This window comes from Diachasmimorpha longicaudata, chromosome 16 (genome assembly GCF_034640455.1).
Source record: "Diachasmimorpha longicaudata isolate KC_UGA_2023 chromosome 16, iyDiaLong2, whole genome shotgun sequence".
NCBI classification, from domain to species: domain Eukaryota; kingdom Metazoa; phylum Arthropoda; class Insecta; order Hymenoptera; family Braconidae; genus Diachasmimorpha; species Diachasmimorpha longicaudata.
In genome coordinates, this window is record NC_087240.1 from 4,263,482 (window position 1) to 4,288,327 (window position 24,846).

The window sequence follows — 24,846 nt, forward strand, 5'->3', positions numbered from 1 at the left end:
TCCTTTAATCACAGCTAAGGGCGCGTTAGTCAATTCCCCGGGGGAACAGGTGAAGCAATAAACACGTGAAAAAAAAATGGAAAGGGTTGAAGTGTATCGTGACGTCGTCACGCGAATGTTTAAGTTTTTAAAAAATCGAGGGGTCGCTGAAAAGGGGGGTGAAACGTTGGGATACGGTGAGCGGAGTAAAAATGTACAGATCGTGACGGGTACAATGTCCGTATTGTTTGTGCAATGAAAGTAGTGAGCCTCCATCCCCCTCCCCCTCCCCGCTGCCCCTCTACCACTCTTTCACCCCCGGCACTCTCTTCCCTCGCGACTCTGGCGGGTGTTTACATCGGGCAAATAGGCAAACAAGGAATTGCGAGCACTTTACGGGTGTATATATGGGGTGAAGGTGCATCGACTTTACCTGGAAAACTATCTCCTGGGGGGTGAATGATTACAGTGAAATCAGATGATGATTAAAAAGTCGAGACGTCTCACTAAATTCGAGGGGTAAATAATTGATAAAAGTTGTTCAATTTTTTGGACGAATAAAGTTCAGTTTAACGTCATTAATTAAAAATTAAACTCGACCATTTCATGGCGGATTATGGTGTTTATTTAATTAATCGATGATTCAATTTCACAAATAGTTTTGCGGAACAATGAAGGGTTTTTTCGACTGCAAAAAAATAGCGTTTGGGGAACAGAGAGAAATGATTTAATAAAAAATGCGGAGGGTTCAGTTGAGGGGACGGAATGTTCCACAAAAAATTTATTAATCAAACAATAATTGTTATGTTTTGGGTAATTGATATTTAATGGTGTTTTATAGAATTGACCGGCCCACTGTGAATATCCATTTTACTTTCTCTTACATTAGAGGTTAATAAATGCTGTGGGGAGGATAATTAGAGGTGAAGGGTCAGGGTTTTATGCTCGTGTGGTACGTGGGATCAGCTATTGCGGCAGAAATTGACCCGAGTATTTTGTACGTTGGACCCAAGGACTACTTATCTCATCAGCAAACATTGAAATCACTGATTCATTCAAAAGTACCAGATGATTTGTCACCTTCGGCCTTCGAACTATTTTTGTTAGTATTTTTTAATTATCGTAAATTACACTGAAAACCGGAATTATGAGGCCAAAGTTTTGTTTGCCCTGTGCCTTTGAACTACCTGAGGGCAATTACGAATTTATTAGACAGATAATCACTGCTGATTGGGGGGTGGAGAAAGGGTTAAACGCGACAAGTCAACATGCACTGGGTTATAGGTAACATATGTGCACTGGTCAAACATTTCTACGTGACTTACGATAGACACACGACGTTGATATACGTGTAAATTTGACTTTAGTCTTTTAGTACGCGGGAGGGAGATACATTTTTTCAAAAAAACAAGCGCCATATGCTTGAGCTTGTCAATCGGTGTGTTTGCAAATCTACAAAAAGTGCAGTTTTTCAACATCAACAAATAACATAAAATAATAATTTTGTTTTCTTGATAACATTGATAGACAAGTTTATAAAATATTTACTAAATTTTAGCGATATTTTTTAACCTCTCGGTCACATATTCCCCCGACATTTTGTCCATCGGACACGGAATTACCAACGGGCTAGCCCTGAGGGTCGTAAAAAATTCATTACCCAACGTCCTGAAGAAATCGATCGACAATCCGTGTAATTGCGTGACCCCCAGCGCCTCCACGAGGACTCACGGATCAGTCTCGTTATGTGTTATTAACAATCGTGTCATTATTACTTGCGTTAATAGAAACCGCAGTTTCTCTTGTGCCAAGTGATGAAAAAGTGCCGTCGCAACGGAATAAACCAGAAATAACTGGGCGAACTGAATGTTTTTATTTCTTGCAAAATAAAAAAAACCTGATCAGCCAATTTTTTAAATAATATATGAGGGTTAAGTGGTCATCAAAGGGCCAAGTAATATCCCAGAAATAATGCCGCCACTAATTAAATTCACGTAGGATTAATAATATTTTTAGTAATCATTGGCACACGTCTGACCATCAGCGATTTGTATCACTGATGCATTTTTTAACTGAGGGATTTACTCTTGAAAATTCGAATATTTATTTCTCCGTGTGGATAAAATATTAACCGACACGTTAAAAAATGGTGTGAAAGTAAGCGTAGCCCGTGATCGTTAAAATTTTAGGGCAGAGTTGTTGGAAAGGCGAGGATAGAGACTAAAAAAAAAAAAAGAAAAAACAAGACAGTTATTTTCAGAGGTAAGAAAACGTCACCTGATAACGATATTTGTCTTTCTGTCACGCTCCATCACGAGTGACGAATAATGTTGGATTTTTCTTTTATTTTTCATTTCAAGCACCTTCAGACACCTTCGAGTATTATTCAAGAACTTCCAGAGTCATAAACACGATAAGAGAGAAGAAATAAGACTTAATTTTGGGGGAGTTGTAATACCTGTTGTTTAATGGCCTCTTCATTATTCTTAAATAACCATTTGCATAACCCTGATTGCTTAATTGAGGGGCCTTTTTTTCCGGAAAAAAGTGAATCCTGATTAGAGGGAAAAAAAAGTAATTTTTTTCGAGGGAATGGAGGAGATGAATCTTTAATTTGATTGGACTGTGAGAAAACACGCGGATCGCGAGGTATAATTAATTGTACCAACTGAGTTTCAACGCTGGGAAACCAACCAGGTGGACACGATTCGTCTAACGAGGCGAAATTCTTAAATTAACGACCTCCTCTGTCTCTGTTCTGTCCTTTTTCTTCCTTAAAATTAACTGTTTTATATTCGATTTATCGCTTCGATGAAAATTCAATCGCGATTTGCTGAATCGAAATGTAGTGATTGGGATCATAGAAATTTTATTATAGACAAGAAAAATTTTGGATCTAAATTAGATCACTCGATCCTCGTATTCGAGTTCCAAATCGACTTTGAGGCCTCAACGAAGACTAAACGAGAGTATTGAGGCCTAGTGAGGGGTAGAAATGTCGACTCGGGAAAATATATTTTTCTATCTATATATATTAGCACTAAAATCGATCAAAAAAATATTTGACAAATATATTTCAAGTTCCGCCTACAAGACAATTCTCGATGGTGCATTAAAACGTTAAACACTCTTTTATCATCTCCTCAACTTTCTGACGGTTTTTAACCGAGTTTGATGTGTATTTGCGTTTGGAGTTTCATCGATTTACCGGTATAGGCCCCCTCGACCATTCACACAGGCCATTTAATATACCTGTATATACGTCCTTTGGCTCTTGGTATCCACGTTCACTCTTTTGCCCGAGCGAGGAACAGCACTCCGAATAATTGAGGGAGGCTAATGGATCCGCGGTGGGCTCCCTGTTTGCACAGTTTTAAAACACGACCGCCTGGACGAAAAGGACCCTCCTTTTTCTCCCTCTCGAGCCCCTGGCTTTCCCGTACCCGATATATTACACACAGCGGGCTCTCGAGTGAGGGGATTTTCAAAAAAATATCTGACGATTTCTCGTGAGGATGTGATACGCAGATCGGAAGGTTAATCCGGTAAATTAATTCGGGTCTTTCAAGTCCAGGAAAAATTAGGGAAATCGGAATTGAAAAAAGGAGGAGTCAGTTTTTCTCACCGAAAAAATCTCGCGGAATATTTATTTTAATATTATTTATGGAATATTTTTTGGATAAAATTTTTTCCAGAAGATCCAACTGAAGAAACGAAAAAAATACTGAATTTTGAAATCAATATTTTATATTTATATTTTATGTTTATAATATATTATTTAATATAAATGCGCCACCCAGCCATCCAACATGGAATAATTCCACGAGTTTTTTCCCGACATAAAAAATTCAAAAATCAAAGGATTACCGTCGCCGTCAGCGCGTACAATCTCACGGACATTTCTCTGGGATATCTTATCGTTTCGTTATCAGGCAAATGTATTTATGGGGTAGAATATGAACCTCAGGAGAGAACACCTCAGATAACAGAGTGAAGAATTTTTTTTTTTTCAAAATGAGAAGGAAAAATATGTCATCTGCAATTCATTGTGGTGTAACGATGAAAAAAATAACGAGAGAGATTTATGACTTTCTCCTCGGGTACTTGGTGCGACCTCTAACAGTTTATTGTCTCAATTTTTGGGGTTTTGGGGATTTATTGGCTGACACAATGAATGATAATCTTATCTGTGCAGTATAATTACGCAATCGAAAGTCAGAAATTTGAACAAATGCAGAAGAGAAACGATTTCTCGTTTAATATTTCGGGTTTTCCACTTGGGCCAACAAATATTCAGGAAAAACTCTATAATTGTTCGATTTGTTCGGTAATTTCTGTGCAAATTTCTTCTCCAGGCAGTACCTTTGCTGCTGGAAACCAGATTTATTTATCATCTCCATGAAATTTTGTTCACTGGACGCTGGAACTCCAGAAATGGAATTATTCCAGGGGGGGTTAACGATGTGCAGCGCGGTGACGCGGAAAATATCCTGAATAAGACCCAAACTGGAGTTCCAAATACACGGGAAAACCCCCTGGAGCTTCGCAATAATTCCATTCGCCGGAGGGTCACGTGTAACAGGTTTGACTGACGCTTCGTTCGGATATATCATACGTATTCGGTTTGCACAAGTGTAGCGCTCCGTTAATTACCGGTCTCCTCTAATTCGTCGTCATAAATCTTGATTTCACGAGGCGAATTGTGCGCAACTCTGCACGTAACCCATGTCCTTGACGTTCAAAATAAATAAATGACGATGATATCACATGATATGAATTTTGGAAACTCAGACGACAAAATGAAATCACCGAAGTACAGAGAGTAATCCTACTCTATCGACCCAATTACGGTTTTTTAAAAATATTTTTCCTCTTGAATGACGAGGAGATGTCTCTTTCAAAACTACGTAAGAAAAATTTATGTAATTTTATATATCATATTTTATATAATATATTATGATATAAACAGAATTTTTCTTTAAAGCAATCAAATTAAATTCTCTGATGAATTTTTACATTTTTCATTCCAGAAAAATCAGTGAAAAAATTCAGTAAATTCACTCACCGGAGGCTCATTCCCCCTCGCCGGTAATTGAATAACCAGCGGAATTCATTTTGCGATTACAATCTTGAACGTACAAACGATTTTCAAATGTATACGAAACAAGTGCCACCAAAATATTTAACCGGCGATTAATCTCACTCGTATACAGAATGATTCAAGAATCAAATAGCGAGAGTCAACCGTGGGGGTAGACTTGAGTACATATTGTACCGAGTCCATACTTTCGAGTGAATGTGTGTATATAAAGCACACAGATAAAGAAAGTTTGTGTGTATGGAGAGGGAGAGTTGGCACGGGGTGAGAGGGAGAACGGTTTCAACTCGTGAAAAGAGTGCCGGCGGTTATGAGTGAAAAGAGGGTAAACGAGGGAGGGAAAAAAAAATGAGAGAGGGAATGAGAGCGCTGCTGACATTGCTTGAACATATTTGACGTGCTTTACTTTCTTGCACTGGATGGACAAATATTTATTATTTACCTGATAATGCACATTTGTATTAAATAGTGTGATCTAGCTATTTTTGTCAATTAAGGGGTGATGCGATGTTTGAAATGGCGGATAATTTTTTTTTTATTGCGGAAGGGTAGAAAGACAATGTTGCATATTTTTTTATGTCACTGGACTCGAAATTAATGGAGTCGTGTATTTATTTCGATGATCAACATTTGAATGGGAGGATTTTCTCATTTTTTAATTAAATTTCCATTGAATTTAATTATGAAAATTCAAAAAAAATTGAACTCGAGAAATTTCAGTTGTCAAGTAGCTCCTCAATGTCAATTGAGGAACTTTAAAAGATAAAATGTCTTGAGATCTGTGAATGTGCCCCTAATATCCAATTTTGTTGTACAATAAAATTTCTCAAAATAAAAAACAATACGATAAATCGTAATCCCCGGAGTGTGATCGACCTTTTATCACCCATTTTCTTCGATATCATCACCAAACGCACCGATTTATCTCACCTTATCACTCACATCCGATCGTGGAAATCAGGGGTATAATTTGTTTGTCCATCAACTAGCCGAGTAAAAAAAAATGAATGAAAACATATCTGATAAAATTCCAAATAAAATCGACAAATAAAACTGAATAGTTTGCTTTGCCACTCGAATTGAGGCAGGTCATGTCAATAATCTTGGAGCTGTCTATTGTACCAAGGTCTCGTGCTATCACAAAAGTCAAAGGAATATTCGGTGTAACAATATTGCCAACGAAAATCCGGTAAACCACTGGGTCTCGAGCGTTACTCCAAATATTACCAACTCAAACAACCATCCGAGTGCGACTTCCCACTCCTGAATCAAAGGTAAAGATTTGTTCGGCCAAATAATGGCTCTAGGTTTGAGGAAGAGGGAAAGAGAAATGATTGAGGGAAATGGAGAACCGGTGAGAGGAGGGATAAAACCATTCGGCAAATAGAAAGAAAAAAAGCTGAATAAAATTTCGAAGTTATCGATTGCATTTTTCTTATTTATCGCGTCTTCATTTCGATTTGGAAATATTTTTTAATATTATGGGACTAGGGGGGCCTGGCCCCCCTCTAGGGTCTTCTTATCAACTGAATTATTATAACTCGTTAATTCCTATCTATCAATTTTTTTTAAATTAAAATACTAAAAATAACTGACTTTACCCCTGTTCACTTCGCTCATCAACCCCGGGGGAGGGGTTACATCCCTTGACGGATCATAATATGATACGTGAGCAATAAATAAGTTATTATTGTGCATCAATTCATAATTATAATTTTTTTTTAATATTATAATACCAGAGGACTCCCTCATCAGAATCGGGGGTGGCCTCGCCTCCCCGGTCATTATAATCTAATTTCCGAGTAATAAATTGAGAAAAAGCCCTAAGATCACTAATTAATTGATTGTCTATTGGTCGGGAGGTACTAGGGACCTGCGGAAAAATGCCAGAAGGGCGTAACCGCATCAGACAAGTCATCTTCAAAACGCAAATCTCTCGTAATTGACTATAAATTCACCGCGATGTCTTTGATAATAAAAAAAATCATCTGAGATGTGCAATTGGGAGAATAATTCAAATGTCACTTTCTCGGTGGAAATCTTGGTGGAGATAAAGGGTCCTCGACCCCGCGGTGATAACACACGATAAAAGGAAAAACATTGTACCTATAAATTGCAACGGGTTTTTCACCTTTTTTAATTGATTTACTCTTGTTTGTTTTAACGTTTAGAGCCATTGAGATACCTGAATAGTTTTTTTATCGATAATAATTAATCGATAAACACGTCGTATTGTTTGCACCCGACCTACATTACTTTGTGATAATAATCGTTCGGCGCACCCGAGGAGAGAGAACAGACGCAGTGAGAAGAATTGTGTGTCAATAGCGATTATCAATTGTGCATGTACCTTGAAAAGTACTGGGGGATTGTCAAAGGTGGATAATAGTCGTCCAGGGTAATTTTCAATGAAATTTCATCTCATTTTATTAATTGATAACCCGAGTCGATATTTCCGCCCTTCACTGGCCCTCAACACTCGAGTTTCGTCTTCGTTGAGGCCTCAGAGTCGATTCGGAACTCGAATACGAGGATCGAGTGAGTTCTTAATCGATTAGAACTTCGATTTTAGCCTCCGTGTGCTCCTGAAAAATATTCTGGCCCTTTGAGGGCCTCCTAAACATTTTGATCTCCAAATTTTTTGATACAATAAATCAACAGAAGTTCATTTAAACTAGATGTGAAAAAAATATTTTTCTTTCTGAGAAATCATAAATTATAAATTATAAAAAATTGTGTTTAGTTTATTGATTATATTTATTCAACGTGAATAAATTCGACAACTATTTTTCCCCCTTTATTTAAAATGCATTGAGACAGACGAGGCACATAAACGCGTAACATCGTGCCGTCGGTAAAATTTTCTAGGCCGCGCCAGGAAATCCTTGTGTTTTCCCCGTGTGTTTCCACACCCATGCAAATAAGGCTGTGAATATGTCTCGGGTGGGTTTATGTGAGCGGAAAACAGATATAAGTGAATGAAGACGCTGGCAGAACTGTATTTTCCACAGCAAAAATCAGGCCAAAGAATTCAAGACGGGAGGAGTACTCCACCTGGGGGAGCGGCAACGAGTCAAGGATTTTTTCCCCCGCGTTTCACTTCTTTTTTTTTTTTTCACCGTGGGAAATGAACCGTGAACGGGGAATTTTGGGTGTGTGCAAATTAGATTGTTGGAGGAAGGTGTTAACAAGTGCGTGGGAGTAAAAAATTATTCTTGAAAATAATGCAACACTAACATTTGTCAGATGAAATTCAAAATTTCCATCAAATTCACCTCATTAGTAAATAAATTTCATCCACTACTTGACGAACATCGTTGTGCACGTGAGGGACAATTTTCACTGAGATTATTTGCAAATGAACTCGCGTCTTGACGAAGAATAATGAGGAATATTTCCTCTCAGCGACACGAGGCAAGAGGAATTTTTATATTTTCATGAACCCGAAGAAAAAGTAGAAATAAAGTCTTTCCGGTTCTCTCTTCCGGAATAACGGACTCAGGTGGGTGTATCAACGCCCCGTGGGCCATCACGAGAGTAAAAAACTGGTGGAAAAGAGGAGAAAAGCCAGAGGAATGTAAAATAGAGGGAGAGGTATGGGTGAGACGAGTGTTAAGAGGCCCCGACTGGTACGTTCAACCTCGGGGGTGTCTATTTGCGTAGATCCGAGATCCGGACAAGTGGTGAAGCCTTTGTCGGGATATATGAACGTGCCGACTCGTCGTGGGTGGGTTCGTTTTCACTCTTCAATATAACATACATTTTAGCATTCACTTTTTTTCGATTCTTCTTTCAAAATATTTGGAGACACTCGTGCGGAACTCTTTGCTTCGAAGATATATCGACAGTTCATCCAGGAACATGTCCAGGGAGCACATTAACAAGCGGGTAATTGCGCTTTTGTTAATGACCATAGCGATTTGTTTATTTATAAATTAGGGTGGGGGGTGGGATTTTTTTAATCGAGTGACAGTTGCTTTTTGGGGTTTTTCTTGATGGGAAAAGGGAAATCATATTATATATATATATATATATGTGTATTAAAGCGTTAATAACAGTTTACATAACATCATTGACTAAAAAATTTCCATGAAGGTACCATAAGGACCTCGTATGATCTTACGCGTGCGTAATACGTTGAGTTAAGAGATTGGTATTGATTGGTCTGTTTGCGGAGAACACACAGCCAATATAGGTATTGGGGCGGAGTGAGGGCGATGAGGAGAGGCAAAAGATGGAGTGAGAGGTTATTTCGGGATGGTAACAACGAGAGACTCTACGAGGAAGACGACGCGGGCTAATATTGGCGCGGAAATTACGTAAAACAAAGGAAGCACACCGGCAATCTCCTCTGTTACTCCTCTTACTGAAAACCTTCCCTGAATGAGCACAGGATCAAAGTCATAAAATAAAGGGGGAGAGAATCGATAAAACGACGAGTTTTAACGAGAAAAAAAAATTGAGGGAGTAGAAAGGACGTGGAAAATTTTAATAAAGTCACTGCGTCCCGGTGGAAAAGACGCGATGACGCGGCATTTGTTGGAGACTATTTTTTTCAAAGTCAGTGCCGCCCACTTGAGACTTCACCTCTTCGAATATTTTTTTTTTTTGCGTTTAGGAGGGGGTTGGACTTTGGGAAATTCAGAAAGTACCGCTGTTTGTCCTATACCGGTGTTGACATGGAATCGTAACCTGTCTACCTGTGACGGAGATTTTGGGCCCGAGGGCCCCGAATCAATTCTGCGGTGGGCTTCAACCGGTGCGGGAGGGGTAATCGGGGGAGAGTGGAGTACACTCGGGTAATTTATGCGGTCGGAATCGCGAGAGGAATTCCCGGGTAATTTGAAAGATTTTGGGAAGTTCCTGGAAATTTTTGGAGCGATAAATAATTTATAAAAATAAGAGCTGATTCCAGGCAGTTGGGGTCAATAGGCAGCAGACGTCAGTGTGTTTTTCAGGTACCTAGGGTAAATTCAAGGGGGTGTTTCATGCGATTTTTTACCCCATTAGAAGAAATGAAAAAATTAAATATAAATAAAGTCATGCGCCATGTGATATATGAAAATTTCCGATATATCGTGCCCCATTTTTCCGTTTATATTCATTTTCGCGTACCAACACGGGTTGTACATCGACGATGGCATAAATAACTTAATGAAATGGCACCAATTCATGAAAAATATTCATTCACTCTCTGTTAATGTTTATGTAATTTAGTTTTGTGGATTTTTGAGGATTTTAAAGTGCAAATAACGGATACACGCGAGATTATCTACTCAATTTGGTGGGAATTCATTATTTCGCGGAGTTTTGTTTGTTGTGCGTCAATGTTTATACTGTTTTTATATGAGATAATGCAGGTGTTGCGGGTAACAATGTTATTAAAAAATTTTTTTCCAGCAATTGATCAATCGTACCCGAAACACGTGAATTTTATTTTCATGCGACATTATTTTTTTTTTTGTTCATTTCAGTCAATCGATTGTCGGTCTCACGGACCTCGGGAATGACGAGGACACTAAATGTCAACTGCGTATCACCCTGGGGTATTTTCTAATAGAATAACGTATTACAGGGCGCGTCGTGATATGGAGACGGGTTCGCGTGACGATAGCGAATTGTTTGAACAGCGATAAATCGACTTGTATGTGGCGCCCTTCCCTCGACGGTTACTCTCTTGGACATTATGCGTTCTAGGGAACACATACACAGGTCTTCCGGGTGTATCGATAAAATAAAAAAAAAATTAATGACAAAAAACCGGTCGAGAATCAAATTTTTAATAATTCACACAAACATTTTTTTTCTAGTTCTATCACAAGTGATTAATTCAAACAATTTGCAAAACTAAAGTAATTATCGGTTGAATATTCAATTATGAATTGTATACGCCATTCATTAATCAATTACTAATTGGACTGGCTCAATCGGATAATTAATAAATATTCATTCATGAAATTGACGCTTGAAAGTGAATGCCGATATGTTTCGAGTTGTTAATAGCCAATGAGGGATTTTAAAAAATTTTCTGGAGTGATGACAAGACCCCCCGTCCCGTTGACGACTGGTAGTGATGTCGAGGTATTATAGAGAATAACCACCGGGGGGAGAACGACGATCGCCTGAAAATCCGGCTTAAGATCGAAACGTTTAGCAGTGTGGGGGTGCTATTGGGCACGATCACTTCTCTCCCCGTTAAAACCAGTAGTAACACCCTCGAATAAAGAGCCATGAAATGCTAACTATACGTGTTGCGGATGAGAGTGAGGGATGGAGCAAAGCTGGATGGTTTCTCCCTTTATTTTTCTCTTCATAAAATTCACCCCTTGGACTTTTGCCGATGGCTTTCAATGTGAATGAAATTCGCGTGGGTGAATTCACATATAACGGGGCACGAGACCATGTGATTCGATGGCGAAATGGTCCATGGTGGGGTGCGGTGAGGTGGAATGGAACAGACTGTTTATTTCAATTTTTATTATTTATGTTTTATGAAGAATTAATCAGAAGATTTTGCGAGGTTTAATTCACTGAATCAAACCTCGAGATGGAGTTGGAATTATCACAGAGACGAGATAATCGAGTTTGAGATGAGTTAGAAATTGATTAATAAATTCGTACTGGAACATGACTTAATGTTCAGATGAACTCATGCTCATTATTTCTCGCTCAATTAACTGACATTTTCCCCATAAAAAAATTAATTCCAAATGAATAAATTGATGACACGTTTTAATTTTCAATTCACCTCCGATCCATCTCTTATCAGTTGACCGCAGAGCAAATGCCCGACTTGACCAAACTGAATCCATTATTCCACGTCATATCCAGAGTGATGGATGACAGTGATTAATTATACTGTCCTCAGTAATGCCATCGGACCGAGCCCCCTTCAACAAGCCTCTTCATGGCCGTCACTGCGTATTAATTTCTCAAAGTGAAGGCAACGCAAAATGGTGAACGCAAATGCAAAGCCCCTCGTTGCTAGCAAAAACGAAACAACAAAAAAAAATTTTTATGAAATATTTCTACCACTCGTTTCACTCCGCACTGTTTTTTTTTCATTTTTTTTTTGTTGTGTTTGTTTACTTTCGCCATATTTGTAATTTTGCGCCAACTTTTTTTTGCATTGAGTTTTTATTTTTTTTTCCCCGTTGTGTGCGTATCTAGTGTACACAATAGTGTGTATATTCGTTGATGTGTCTCTTTCTATCCTCGCAACGTGCCATGGAGAACGAGCCATGGATTTGCGGCCAATGTCCATGGGTGATGCGGTGGGGTGAGGACATCATACGTGGGGTCACCGGGACCGATGGATGATCGATTTTTTTTCCCGCCCATGTAAAGAACAATTTTGGAAAAAACGATTTTTTGAGGAAAATAGACGAATCGAGTTGAATTTTTCATAATTGACGGTTAAAGAGATTGAAAATTTTCTGCCTGAGATGTTTAGAAGCTCGTGAACCTCCCACTGCCTAAATAATTAATCCAATAAAAGTGATTAATTTTTACTGAGTGAAAATTCCAGTTCATTTGGAAATTTTTGTCTGAGCGATACGTCGCTCCATCTAAAATGTAGAACTGTTCGTATTTTGCTCAGAAATGAATTTTAGGGAGAAATTAGGCCTTCGGGGGATTAAACGAGGGACGAGGGTGAGTTGTATCAGGAAAATTGACCTCCAAGTCTGATTTATCCGACAAAAATCGTCAGATTTTTCATTCCCCGGAGAAGTTTAATTTATCCAAAATTTCTTTGCGCGTATTTGCCGCGAGAAATGTCCCTATCTCCTGCGCCCCACCCCCGAAATCCTCCCAGCGGCTCTTCCCAGTTCTTAATTTCTCCACCCAATGGGGAAATAAAAAGGATAAAACTCAGGGTAAACAAAAAATTATCCATTCTGTTGTCGAAACCTGTCACGGATCAGCCTGAGCGTCAGGCGTTTGATCCTATTATGATAATAATACCGAGTAATTGGGCACCAAGGGGTCGTAGATATGTAGCACGAGAAAGCAACATGTGCGTCCTGATCCGTCACACCTGATCAGCGACCCCAAGTGATTTTTATGCCGGCGAATTAACACCAATCTATTCCAAACCCACTACACATGCGATTCATCCCACACAGTCCAAATACATTCAACACGAATTAATGTCAATGTCCCAGTTAATGCCAGATGGAAAAATAACCGCAGCAGTGATATCACATTTGTAATACCTGTCATATTTTCCTCTTCACGCCCTGAAAACTAAAAAAATCTAAATTAACAATAAACAAGTGTCGAAATATTTAACACTTTCACAAATTTTTTTATTTCGTTCCGGCGTTTGTGATCAAGTCCTTCATTAATTCTAGTGTTCCATGAAAATTCTCTAGAACTTCTGAGAAATTTTCCCCTGCTTTCAACGAAACTAATCGAATAGAAAATCCCCTTGATACGACAATAATTTATTTATCGCTCCTCAGTTAATTAAAAATTCTCCAAAAATCCACAAAAAAATCCCAGCGAATGACAGAAACCGGACAAGTGTCAGTTACTGGTACATTGACGGAATCTCAGGAGATCTCACATTATATTTCCCTCGTCTCTAAGTTCCTCATATCCCCCGAGTTCTCCTCACACACATGCGAACACAATTAACCGCGTGTATATGCGTATCGCCTGGCGTCGGCCATGTTGGACTGAGTCTGCGTACAATCTGCCCCGAAGGTATAGACTCCCACCTCCTCCATAGCTAATTATTTCGCGAGTATTTTCCCTCCGAGAAATTTCAAAAAAAATATTTTCCCCCTTTCCCGAATTTCCCCGACCGAAATAAAAATTTCGGGGGTGAAAATCGCGCGTTTTAAAGTAAAAATCGGCGGACAGACATTGACAAGTGGTCCAAATATTCCCGCGAGGGACTGGGAGGTAATTCACGGATTTCCCTCATCGCACATGCGCAGACTGCGCGTCAATATCAAGCCGACTGGCCTCGGCTTTATTCGGCCCCTCTTTCGGAAAGGGGGAAGGAGGGAGGATGTGAATAAAAAAAAAGTCCCGGTTGAAAATGTTTCTGGCTCACCCGGCCAACCAGCATTCGAGCTGATACCCACCGCCGTAGCGATGGCAACGGGCATATCCTGCACTCCGGCGTGCGCCAAACTTCCCCTCCACAAGACGATGGAAAAAATATTGGATTGAGGAGGGAAGCGATGACGACGGGAGGAGAATGAAGTCGAGTTGCTGGGGGAGAAGTTGCAGAAGTAGAAAAGGAAATATGAGGCTTTGATGACGCTCCCGACGCGATGAAAAAATATCACAAAACGGGAACGAAGACGTCTTGGAATATGAAACGAGAAGAATTTTTTTTTAGATTTGAGGAAGAGGATATTTAATTTATTAAATAATTCAATGAATGAAAAATTAATGCACTTTCCAGTTTCCAAAATTCCCTGTCAATCGTTTCTTTAGAAATGAGGAAAGGGGTTAAAAGTTTTGAGCATAATGAATTAAAAATATTTATTTCGTTCGGTTCCCTCCCCTTAAGTTTTTTTTAAACAACGACGACAGAACGTGTCGTCAAATGGGTTCTCGAGGTCCTCAACCGAGCGAAAATCTCGAAACAATCGAGACATTTTAATAATTCAAATGCCCTTGAGACGAAGGCCATGAAGACACCAAAGGCGTCATCTCCTCCGTCTTTTTTCTCGCACTATTGAAAGAAAAATTGTCACGAGACAAAAAATAATTTCAAGTCCCGATGAATTTCAAATCCCTCGCGTCCCAATATTTCATTCATTCTCCTCATAATGGGAAAATGATAAAAACCTCATGATACCTGAGAGTCCACCATTAAGACCAGGATTACATTGTGATTAACTGTAGCAGGACCTTATTCCGTTTCTGGCACACTCCCATATAATCCCTTAACGAAAATTTCAATTTCTCGCCGCACCTAAGTAAACCAAAGCCGGGCCTCCGCCTCCATACCCCCGATTTCCTCGCACCCAAAGTCCGCTCGAGTTTGTCTTCCCTCGGAAATTTCGTGAGTACACGGGTTTTGAGGGGAGGCTGGAGGGATACAAGCATATATACACACTATATTCACTAGACCAACCCCCATTTCTGATGGTAGTCTCGGTCTCACATACAATTAAAATCGTAATTATCAAAATTTACATTAAATTTCATTCGAAAAGTAGAACGACTGTTAAAAATTATATATTTCAAATATTTAAATCGATAATGATTCAGCGGATAATTAATTAACACTCAAGTTCTGATCGAGTGTTCAACTACGAAATTATGAAATTACCAGAATAATCGCTAATTAAATTGATGAATAATATTTCTCTGTGCAGATGAGTTCTCGGGTAAATATTCTCGAGCGTTCAGGAAAAATTAATATTTAACCCGATAAACAGATTTTTTTTACTGAGCTCCACTGGGCACCTCTTCTCCTGGGAATTCTGCGAAATTTTTATATAAATGCGATTCCCATAAAAATTACTGTGCATGAGAAAGTCCATTTTTTCAAAAAATTTATTTTCCCTGGATCTATTACCTCCCAACTTACCTCGACACCACATATCTCTCATATGTCTTCCTCCTCCTCCTCCTCCCACCCCCTACCCCCTCAACCGTAACATATCGAGCGGCTTTCTACCCCTGCACCCCCTTCACACTGCAGTTTCCCGCACCCATACGAAAACTCATCCACTGCTCACACACAAACGATTGTATACATTACACTACTGGCTCAACAGTGTCTAGCGATGGTCACACGAATTCTCGCGCATGGCGCACCTCCCTCCCACCCCATTTGCCCGCACCCAGCGTCTCCAACGGCCCGTCGATTATATATAAACCATAGATGGGATATGACTGACTCTCTGGTGGCGCGCGTATGAGTCCACGAGTGTGTACAATCAAACATTGTTCATGATTTAGTCAAATATTGGCGAAATACACAACTTTGTAGTACCTCTTCGTGTATCTACCTATGTATCATACCGAATAATCCGTTGGAGATTGCGCCCCGATTGTCCACTCGTTAAAGTTGGACGAGTGGTAGAACCGAGAGGACCAGCCACTCGATATCGAAAATAATATTTTTGGCTATCGACTTGTCGTTGCATCAGTTGCATCTGTTGTCAACTGTCACTCGATGCGATGGGAAAATTCATTCGTAATTTTCCGACGGGTTTAGGAATATTCCCTGGCAGTTCCGTCAAATTCCGATAATCGTATTTCCCTCGTAAATTACGGAAAAGACGTAATTTTTCTTGAATATTTCTCTTCGTAAATGGGAGAAAATGTTCAATTAAAGTTATCAATAGTCAGATAGTTTAATCGAGGGAGGGATGATGCTGATAGGGGGAGGGAATATTAAAAACAATTTTTTTCCATCTGAGTTGATTGAATGAATCGGTAATATTGAATATTTAGTATCGAGAGCAGGATTTTTAGAGCAGGCAAGTGATTAATTAAATGTTTGATTATTTCTTTAAATCAATTGAACGAATATCTCATATTGATTATCGAAATACGCATTACTGCAGCAGAATGAATGAAATTAGTGAGGAGCAATTTAATGTTTATATATTCAACAATAAATTATGAACTTCCAAATCATGAAACTCATGATACGGAGAAATAATATTGTTCGTGAATGTTTATTCGATCAATTGACATTTTTAAGTCAATGTTGGCCGCTGTGCTCGCTTGCACTTTTTTTTACTAATTCATTACTTTATGACGGAAATTAATTTCCAAATCAATAAGAAAAGTATTAATTAATATTGTGAATTTATTTAGCGGTTTAAAACAAAAATTTTAAAAATTCTAATTGCTTCATTTACGATCACTTCATGCGAACTGAAATTAAATTAAATGACACATAATAAAATATTCATTAAAATATGTAACTTCATTTTCAAAACACGTACGCGATCTGTCGACATTTTAGACGTCCGTATTTGTCATTGAATTCGCAAAAAAGATAACGCACGAATAAAAAATAACTGACAATGATAACGTAAATAAATGAGTTCAGTTTTTATTATTATTCAGACTATTAAAACAATTAATACTTCCCTGTGACTTCCGTCGCTCCCATCCCATTTCTAAAGTGTCACTGGCTTCATGAAGCCCACATTATGTAAAACATAAGAGCCAAATTCAAAAATACGTAAAATTTTCAAAATAAACAGATGATGGGATATTTAATGAAATGAATTAATAAGGCACGATAAAATATTCGTAGAAATACGTGGGTTTATTTTTAAAACATGTACATCATCTCCTGTGTGGCATTTCAGATATCTCCATTTGTTGCATTGAGTTAACAAAAAAATATTGATGAACTAATAGAAGAACAGGTGGGTGAGTTCAGTGGACAATCCATTCGATGTGACAATAATAATGACAATGGCCTCTGTTTAATTATAGTCGATAGTCATTATATTTACAATTTATGGAGCAACTCCGGGAATTCCGCAGGCCAAACTCAGCCTCAGATTCTTTTGATTGTTAAATAGTCAATTTGATTATCAATTTTATGATTTTAGTGGCTGAGTAACCCCAGAATTCACCAAACTTCCTCCACTCATCTATTCATTACGCCTAATATAGTTATCAGTTTGCTTTAAGGTTCCATTTATTTATATATTTATATTCTATATATATTTTATTTATAATATTTATATAACTCTTCGTAACATACAATAGTAATGTACATTATACACGTTACGTTGTGCGACTATCTACATTTTTCATTTTTATAATACAAAAAAACATTTGGACGTCGCCCTTGGCAACATTGGGAGCATCATCCACACTCACTATCTTATGATTTATGATTTAATAGTAAACGAAACGTTCATACTCATTCTGTGGGTATTTTCCTTTCTCACGAATAATTATCACAATTTTCGCTTTTAATTTTTTAGTTTAAAACATCTATTTACGACCGCAAGTCTTCGAGCACCGATTTATTGCTCATATTAAAATGATAATTCGCTCTCGCTGTCGAGAGTAAAAATTCCGGACGGAAAACCAAGATTTTTCGAGGTTGCGAATTTACGAATAATAATTTCCGAGAAAAGTTCCCGTTATCAGGAAAAAATTCCAGTGCTGGAACTGGGAATATGTCAAATATACCTTCGCATTACTAGACTGGGATTTTTTCCGGTCCTCGTATCAGAATTTTTCGAAAAAAAATTCTCTCCGTGTGCCAATGATTCAAAAATGAAACGAAAATTAGCAAACCATTTGATTTGGACCCTCAAATTACCAAGAAATCCTGAACCCGAATTTTTTACTGCAAATATTCCGCTAATTTCAGCTGCGTGATTCAAACAAAATTCCCAAGTACAAAGGAATAATTCTGAATTCATTCAGACGTTAGTGCGTCAAAGAAAAAAGAGCACTGATAAGGTGAATTGCTCATGACTGCTATCTCCAACAATCTCTGAATCCGATATGAGATATCAGGATGACGAGTGTTGGCCGAAAATTTATGAAACTCGTGCCTAGAAGATTCTCTTGAATATTCAAATAAATATCGTTGTGGATAAATTCAATATAATCACAGGGAATTGATGGTTAATTATGTCCACCGAAATATCGTACTCCCGAGTGACACTTGACAGATCGAGACATTGACGAATGCACTTTGTTAATTGAGAACAATCGTGACTTTGCGAATTGTTTGATATTCATTACGCTATCACACAGGAATAAAAAGTAGATCGAAGATGACAACTCTTTCCATTGAATAGACAATAATTTCACGCCAAAATAAACAACTGATGGCAATTAGATCAATTTTATTAAAAAATTGATCTTTACGGTAGGTGGAAGACTGCTGAGGCAGACTAAATCAATTGTATGTTATTTTCTGCGATTGATCATTGTCTTTTCATCTTCTCCATCATAACAATTAACTCCACTGATCACCAATCACTTCGCCAATAGTTTAAACTCGTTGAGAGCAGGGCGATGATCTTGATCATCGATATTAATTTGGAATGATAGTGACATCGTAAAATGACTGTCTCAAATAACTACTCAAAGATAACAAACATCCAACAGAAAAGTCAGGAATTCCACGCGAAAGAAGTGGTCTCTTGATCTCAGAAATTTCCAAGATAAAGACGAGGCCCCTTTCATCTGACCAAATGGGACTTGACAATATCTTGAAAACTACCGAGACAAATCAGCTAATAAGCATTCAACCTTCTGTGAAATATCCTTGCCTTTTCAAGGTCACCTTGCAGCCTTAAACTCAAGAAACTCCAGCCCCTTTACATCTCAAAAATTCATTCCACTGATCACCAATCATTCCGTCGTTCCCCTAAACCCGTTGGTAAGATCCATGCTCGTGTTCATCATCATCCTCCTCATCCGGATCCTCGACATCAGCGATAACATGCCAGCTGACAGTTTGATGATCATTACGAACAAGTGCGTTAGACCTCGTTCTGTCATCGTCATTGATGCTTGCGGCTTGATGTACCGCAGCTGCAGTAACTCAGGCAAGAGCATACGGATGAGTGGCGTGATGTCACAAGCCAGCAGCCGACGCTGGTGGAGGTGGTGGTACACTGCTGGAGCTCGTGACACTCGTTGAATAATGATGAAGTGGACTTTGATAATAATCCTGATGGTGATTGGTCATGTTGTGCATTGTTCCCGGATTTCCACCCGAATGCATTCCATTATGATGATGATGATTTGGACCAGCCGAATGTGGATGAGGATGATGGGGTGAGCCGTAGTTCGCGTAACTCTGATGAAGCTCATACATTTTGAGATCGGGATGTTTTCTGTCTTGTGCACCTGGTGATGTTGCTGCTGTCTCACCAGGTAATAGCCTCGTGATGCTGAAGGGATGGCTGGCAGCGGTGTACGGTGGCTCCTGCTTCAGACTCCCGGCCATGCCATGATGAAGGGCCGCAGGATCTGTCAACAGATGTGGATGAAGACTCCGACCAACCATAGCAGCAAGTTCATCGTGCGCAGCTCCCAGATCAGGTCCAAGCAATCCACCAATATCCGTTGTATCGCTCTTCAACGCGTGATGCTGATGAAGTCCCGTCGCATGATGATGATGAGACGACACGAGGGAATGAAGATCTTTATCGTCGGGCTGTTGAACACTGTGATGAAGCGACGGTGTCTTCTTCCCGTGGCCAAGATCGTGAGAGTTGGGACTTGTGTGGCCAGGACCATGATGACCCGAGTGTGGATTCTGGGTCTTAGTTGATTGCCTCTGATGCTCCTTCTTCTCATCCTTGAATCTCTTCTGCCGGCGGAGATAGCACCCATTCTCAAACATATTTCCACTCTCTGGATGAAGGGTCCAGAAGGATCCTTTGCCCGGCTTGTCTGGTGTTCTCGGTACCTTGACAAAGCAGTCGTTGAAGCTCAACGAATGTCTTATAGAATTCTGCCAGCGCTGCTGATTCGTTCTGTAGAAGGGAAAAAGGTCCATGATGAATTGATATATCTCGGACAGCGTCAGCATCTTCGTCGGTGCATTCTGTATCGCCATTGTGATCAGACTTATATAAGAATATGGTGGCTTCGCATGGGTGTAATTTCTCCTGTAGGATTTATCATTCCTGGCCCTCTGCAGTGCTGAATTTGGGGAATCTGGCTCGGTGAGTGATAAAGGATCACTCCTAACTCCACCAGCACCACCCGCCGTTATCGAAGGATATCCGACGGCACTCATACAGGCGCTTCCACCACCCATTGCTGAACCACCATACCCACCCATACCACCACCCCCCATTCCCCCCATTCCCATTGAACTCATAGTTCCCATATTAAAGCCAGCCTGAAGGCTTGAACTCTGGGGACTACAACTGGGCCCAACACCAACACCCATTGACATGCCCATTGATACACATCCCATTGAATTTATCGAACTGTATGTCGGTGCCATACTTCCCATACTCGACATTGCTGCTGATGTCATAGCCCCACCGAGGCTGCCAGCCTCGCTGTACAGCTTCTGCGACTGGAGCATTGTCATTTATAACAATTTGCTTGTATCACTAGCTTCGCAAAATGATTTCACTCCGTCAAAATGACAGCATCTGTTCAACAGACAAATCCACTTTGATACAACATCACTTCCACTGGTCAACATTCATGTCGCACTCCCAAGGTCCAAGTCAGTCTGGTCCTGGCAGTCTACGCCAATCCTCCACCAGATCACTCTGTTCGTCTGGAAAATTGGCGGACTGAACTTGACCGAATGAACAAAAAAACCAATAATTCACAAACAACACACAAAATGTCCTCTTCACGGATACAGTATCACTGGTAAACTCGGAAAACAATGTCTCGGTGTCACAGGCGCAACCAGTACTCAATGACGCAGCACCCGATAGGGGTAATTGTTGTTCCAACAACAACTATATAACACATGTAAGGGTACCGCAGTTGTTATTTGCGGCTGTTTGTGAGGCGTGCGCCCCTTTTCTCACTCACTCACTCTGTCTAGTGTGGATGGAGGCCGGTTAGCGAGTGTACTCCGGTACTCTTGAGCCACCGAGTCTTGTTCAAACAATCCCCACCACATCGACAATCGAGCGTCTGTTGCGACGCGGTGAAACCGCCCCGTGCGCAACTCGCAACCAATTGACAGCGCAATAATCGCGGCACGGGGGACTTTCTACGAATCAGGGTGACTGCGAGGCGGAACCAGGGAGAGAGCGTCGAACACATACGCTCACTCCGCACGCCCTTAATGCACCCTCAAAAGGTACATCTGTTGTCCAAGACTTCGCTGTCTCACTCACTCGCGCATTATTAGGTTAATGCTCACGGTCTACGGGCGGTGCGCGCGCAATCAGGGGGAATCCCTCAACACGCCTTGCGCGCCAAAAACCCTACGGTCCGCTTGCGTAATTTCGCCACCGTTTTACCCGACGTCTTCAACGTCATGTCAACTGACACCGCGTGTGAACCATCGTGATAATTCAAAAAAATTGAGATGTCTTCGAAAAATTGTGATTACGCGAGTGAAACTATTGCGGAGTCTTGAGGGAGAAAAATTATAAAACGCAGGTTGATTTGTCGAGGCGGTTTCGCAGGCAACGGAGAAGTCCTTTCGTGATGGAGTCGAGGACTGGTGAGGTTAAGAGATAAAGACAAGAGGACGTTGCTTCGACTTTCACGGGGGGCGGACACGCAGGAGGATGTTTTTTTTTCGAGATTTAAACATGTGATTGCATTGATCTCCGCCGACGGAGGGATCTCGGTGCTCGGGGCACGTGATTGTGACGAGGAATGAGGAAAAATGGAGATAAGGAGCAAGGTGAGTGCGATGTACTCGACATTAAGGCTTAATTGTACATTATTCTTCCCAGAGTGCCCCGGAATTAAACTTGCGACGGGTCGCATGCTCATAGAGGAAATGTGACGATTTTTTCTTTTTTTTTTTTTCAACGTCTGGAAATTTTATTTGCGAGCTGAAGATACGAGAGGGTTTATCCTTCCATTTACCCCGAGTTCCGCACGAGTTCGGCAACACTTGACAGTTCTACATGTTATTTATGACAGGGATTATTCCAAAAATACGTAATGGCGATTTTCAAATATCAATTTTGCGGTTTTCAAAGCTGTAAACACAGTGGATAATCCTCTTGTTTTTTTTTTACATCTCATCAATATAAATCCTCAGGGCAGACAGGGAGATGCGAACACATTTAAGTGGGGAATTTTTGGGGAATACCTGACGGGTTTTATTTCATTTTTTTTTTCCGTCCGTTATCGATGGGCACGAGAGTAATTGACCCGACGTACTAGGCGCCTGGACATGATGCCATAAAACCGAGAAGCCCGGAAATGAATGTCTGACGAGCCGCTGAATTAGCACCAACCCCACATCCATGAAAGGGAATTAACAACCCTGGGGGTTTGTACTGCCCGCCCGCGGGCCCTCAAAAAGGGAAATAAAAGTAGCAGATGATTTTTACATCGACCAGGGAGAAAACAATACGAAGAGGATCGGTAAAAAGTGTGAGTCAGATCGTTCATCGATTACAAAAATCAATCGAAAAATTTGAGAAAAAGTTTCGATATTTTTCAGAGGGATTTTCGCGTGATTTTTGAAAAATCTTTGGAATGAAATTTTTTAACAAAATAATTAATGAGTTTGGTTTGCGGAATTCGTGTGTATTTTTTACCGAAGGAGACAGTTGTCTTTACACTTCATCTCAGATCGATTGAATTTATTATTTGAAATCTGATTGGTTTATTTTCTTACGATCGTTGCTCGATATGCCGGCGATTAAACGACGATTTATTGTTTACCGAAGATTGCCGGTTATCTCCGGTAAATCTGAGCTTTTGACAATTCAATTTGAGGTGTGAGTGTTTGCTTTTGAGTGGTCTGTGATAATGAATGGGACAGGTGATTTGGACTACAATAATTAAATGGAGTTCATCATTAGTAGATTTACTAAGTGGTTTGAATGATATATAGCCTGGCGGAAATATTGTTTTCAATACAAATGAATTTTCTGATTTTTATGAGACGGCACTGAGCCAAAAATATAATTCTGCATAAGAAAATCAATTTTTGAAACTGAATTTCGGACACTTGACTACCCCAAAGACATATGATTGGCAAAATTATATATTTTTTTCTGTGCGAGGGACGGGGACGGGCCCCTTCGGAAAACTCTTTTATGTACCTGGCAGAGGCCTCGACGTGGGTGGGCCGGTGACCACTTCGTATACATTAACACCGGTGATAACTACGCACACACTCAGCTATGAAGAGGTTTCTATTTTTATTAGTCTCTGGCTGACGTGTTTTTTCGATTTTCTTTGATCTTTCGGATGACGCAGTGATATTCTCAAGTCATCTCGCAAATTTCCTCTACACAGAGATAAATTTTAAATAACAATGACCCTAATGTTCCATCAGAGTACATCGTACCCAGAATTATTCAGTTGAAAAATTCCCCAAAAATTAGATAATTTTCCATCGAAGGTACGGTAATTTCTGTTAATTTTTTCTTCGTGTAGGAAAAATAATGTCGCCTCAATATTTTCATGAAAATCTACATGTTCGTGACCAAGAGCCCCGTTCGGCCGATTTTCCCCAAAAAATTGACTCCAAATATTCAAACCAGGGAAAATTCCCCAATTTACTGTTGTTTGAAACGCAGAAATAACAAATCCAGCCTGAGCTTTTATTTTCAAAGCAGTGAACGTGAAAAACGTGAACCTTTTTCGGTAATCGTGTGCGACAGGTACGTTTTCACGTCTCGAGTGGACCCTCGAGTTGTTTTCCTAGGGCAGCCGCGCGACGCCGATGGGGCTTTCAAAGGGACAAAAAAAAAAAACTCCCGACACGTACGCGATGCGAATAAAAACATTTTTTTTATATTTTCCCCAGTACAGAATCAATCAGAATGGATTAATCTGTTTTTATTGGAAAAATCCCGATGTGTTTGACACAAAGAACAAGTTGGATGATCCCAGAAAGCGCACGAAACATTTTTTGAAACTCAAAAATCCGTTTCTCCGGGGGAGGTACAAGAAACCATCCGAAGACAATCTCTTGACTTTATAATACGACTGTCAAAACATTTGCGTGAAGGAATAAAGCGGGTGCATTTAACGTCAGGGCAAAGAAAGAGGTCATTGGGGCACTCGGGCCCCTGGGCATTGTCCAGCGAAAAAGACTAGGGAAAAGCTCGGACCAGCGATTTTTCTCATCCCCGTAGTTTGGGACCTGGTTTACGGAGGATTAGTCTCTG

At 39.9% G+C, this 24,846-nt stretch overlaps 2 protein-coding genes across 2 annotated transcripts in view; one reads left to right on the forward strand and one right to left on the reverse strand.

The window, feature by feature from the left end:
• Nucleotides 1-24,846, forward strand: part of LOC135170067 (protein cueball) — a 165,494-nt gene that overhangs the window by 107,245 nt on the left and 33,403 nt on the right. The window lies entirely within an intron of this gene.
• On the reverse strand, nucleotides 17,273-23,417 carry LOC135170068 (silk gland factor 1). The gene has a single exon (XM_064135581.1). It carries the CDS (start codon nucleotides 21,099-21,101, stop codon nucleotides 19,626-19,628), a length of 1,476 nt encoding a protein of 491 aa, XP_063991651.1. The 5' UTR covers nucleotides 21,102-23,417; the 3' UTR covers nucleotides 17,273-19,625.

Bases quoted from the DNA above. Each gene is read 5' to 3' on its own strand.
- LOC135170068 (XM_064135581.1), bottom strand. From the start codon at position 21,101: ATGACAATGCTCCAGTCGCAGAAGCTGTACAGCGAGGCTGGCAGCCTC.